The sequence below is a fragment of the Silene latifolia genome, chromosome 6 (genome assembly GCF_048544455.1).
Source record: "Silene latifolia isolate original U9 population chromosome 6, ASM4854445v1, whole genome shotgun sequence".
Lineage (NCBI taxonomy): Eukaryota > Viridiplantae > Streptophyta > Magnoliopsida > Caryophyllales > Caryophyllaceae > Silene > Silene latifolia.
In genome coordinates, this window is record NC_133531.1 from 136,403,660 (window position 1) to 136,405,274 (window position 1,615).

At 47.6% G+C, this 1,615-nt stretch overlaps 1 protein-coding gene across 1 annotated transcript; it reads left to right on the forward strand.

Moving 5' to 3' along the window:
- Positions 1–967: 967 nt before the first annotated feature.
- On the forward strand, positions 968–1,333 carry LOC141588769 (uncharacterized). Its single transcript, XM_074410196.1, has one exon. It carries the CDS (start codon positions 968–970, stop codon positions 1,331–1,333), a length of 366 nt encoding a protein of 121 aa, XP_074266297.1.
- The last annotated feature ends 282 nt before the right edge of the window (positions 1,334–1,615 follow it).

Consider the following 1,615-nt stretch of genomic DNA (forward strand, 5'->3'; position numbering starts at 1 on the left):
CTGCTTCCTGCAGAGACCAGGTACACTTCTTTTGAAAAACTAGCGTTGGCTTTGGTTACTGCTTCCTATAAACTACGGCCGTACTTTGAATCTCACACCATCCATGTAATAACCAACTACCCGCTAAAGACTATTATGAGGAAGCCTGAACTTTCGGGTAGAATGACTAAATGGTCAGTACATCTTAGTGGGTATGACTTACAATTTGAACCCAGAACAGCGATAAAATCCCAGGTCCTAGCAGATTTCGTCTCTTACTTCTGCCCTGCTACCCGTGGGGAGGTAGAAGAAGGAATGCTGGCGATAATAGGGAGTCGGGATGGTGAGATGTGGACCCTATACATTGACGGAGCCTCAAACGCCAGGGGGGCTGGTGTGGGGTTGGTCCTTCGGTCACCTAAAGGAGATATGATAGTACAAGCTATTAGGTGTGAGTTCAAGGCAACCAACAACGAGGCCGAGTATGAAGCCCTTATACTTGGGATGCAGATGGCGTTAGGGCTTAACGTAAGGAACCTGACGGTATACAGTGACTCCTTAGTTGTGGTAAATCATGTAAACAACGAATATGTGGCACGTGATTCAAAGATGATAGCCTACTTGAAGATAGCCACAGAGCAAAAGTCAAAGTTTAGAACGTTCAAGAAAACTCAGGTGCCGCGAGATCAGAACGTGGAAGCAGACGCCCTGGCAACATTGGGGGCCACCTTCCAGCCTACAGAACTATCAAACATACCTATCACCCACGTGTTGACTCCAGCTATCCGAAGGAGCCGATCGAATCGGGTGAAAGAGGATGTACACATGCGATGTCTTGTGTGGCAGAAGCCGGACGACCTGGTTTCCACGATGGGACAAACAGGATGCAGATTGGAGGGTTCCATACCTAAATTGGCTAAGGGATGGGACACTCCCTGAAGACAGAAAGGAAGCACAAAGTTTCAGAATAAAAGCTTCCAGGTATATCATGATTGATAACATCCTCTTCAGAAAGTCACTGGCAGGACCATGCCTCAGGTGCTTGAGCAAAGAGAAGGCAGAAACAGTAATGCGGGATGTACACGGCGGAGAATGCGGGAACCATGCTGGAGGACGAAGTCTGTCAAACAAAATCTTGAGACAGGGGTATTTCTGGCCCACCATGCGCGCAGATGCCGTAAATCATGCCAAACGCTGTGAGCCATGTCAAAAGGCGGCTCCAGCAATCCACCAGCCAGGAGAACCAATGCATCCGATTATCTCTCCATGGCCATTCATGATGTGGGGGAATGGACATAGTGAGCAAGCTGCCCAGGGCTCCAGACAACAGAGTGTATATGCTAGTTATGACTGATTACTTCTTAAAGTGGATTGAAGCAGAAGCAATGACAAAGGTAAGAGAACGGTTGGTGATCTCTTTCATCAAGCGCAACATCATAAGCAGATTTGGGATACCATCCGAAATCATATGCGACAATGGATCCCAGTTCATATCAGATAACACCGAGGGCTTCTGTTCACGCTGGAACATAACACTAAGAAAATTAGCCCCTAGATATCCACAAACCAACGGCCAAGCCGAGTCTAGCAACAAAATCATTGTGGAGAACCTCAGAAAACGGCTGGAAGAGTTGGG

Excerpts from the sequence above, each read along its gene's own strand:
- LOC141588769 (XM_074410196.1), top strand. The coding sequence starts at position 968 with ATGATTGATAACATCCTCTTCAGAAAGTCACTGGCAGGACCATGCCTC.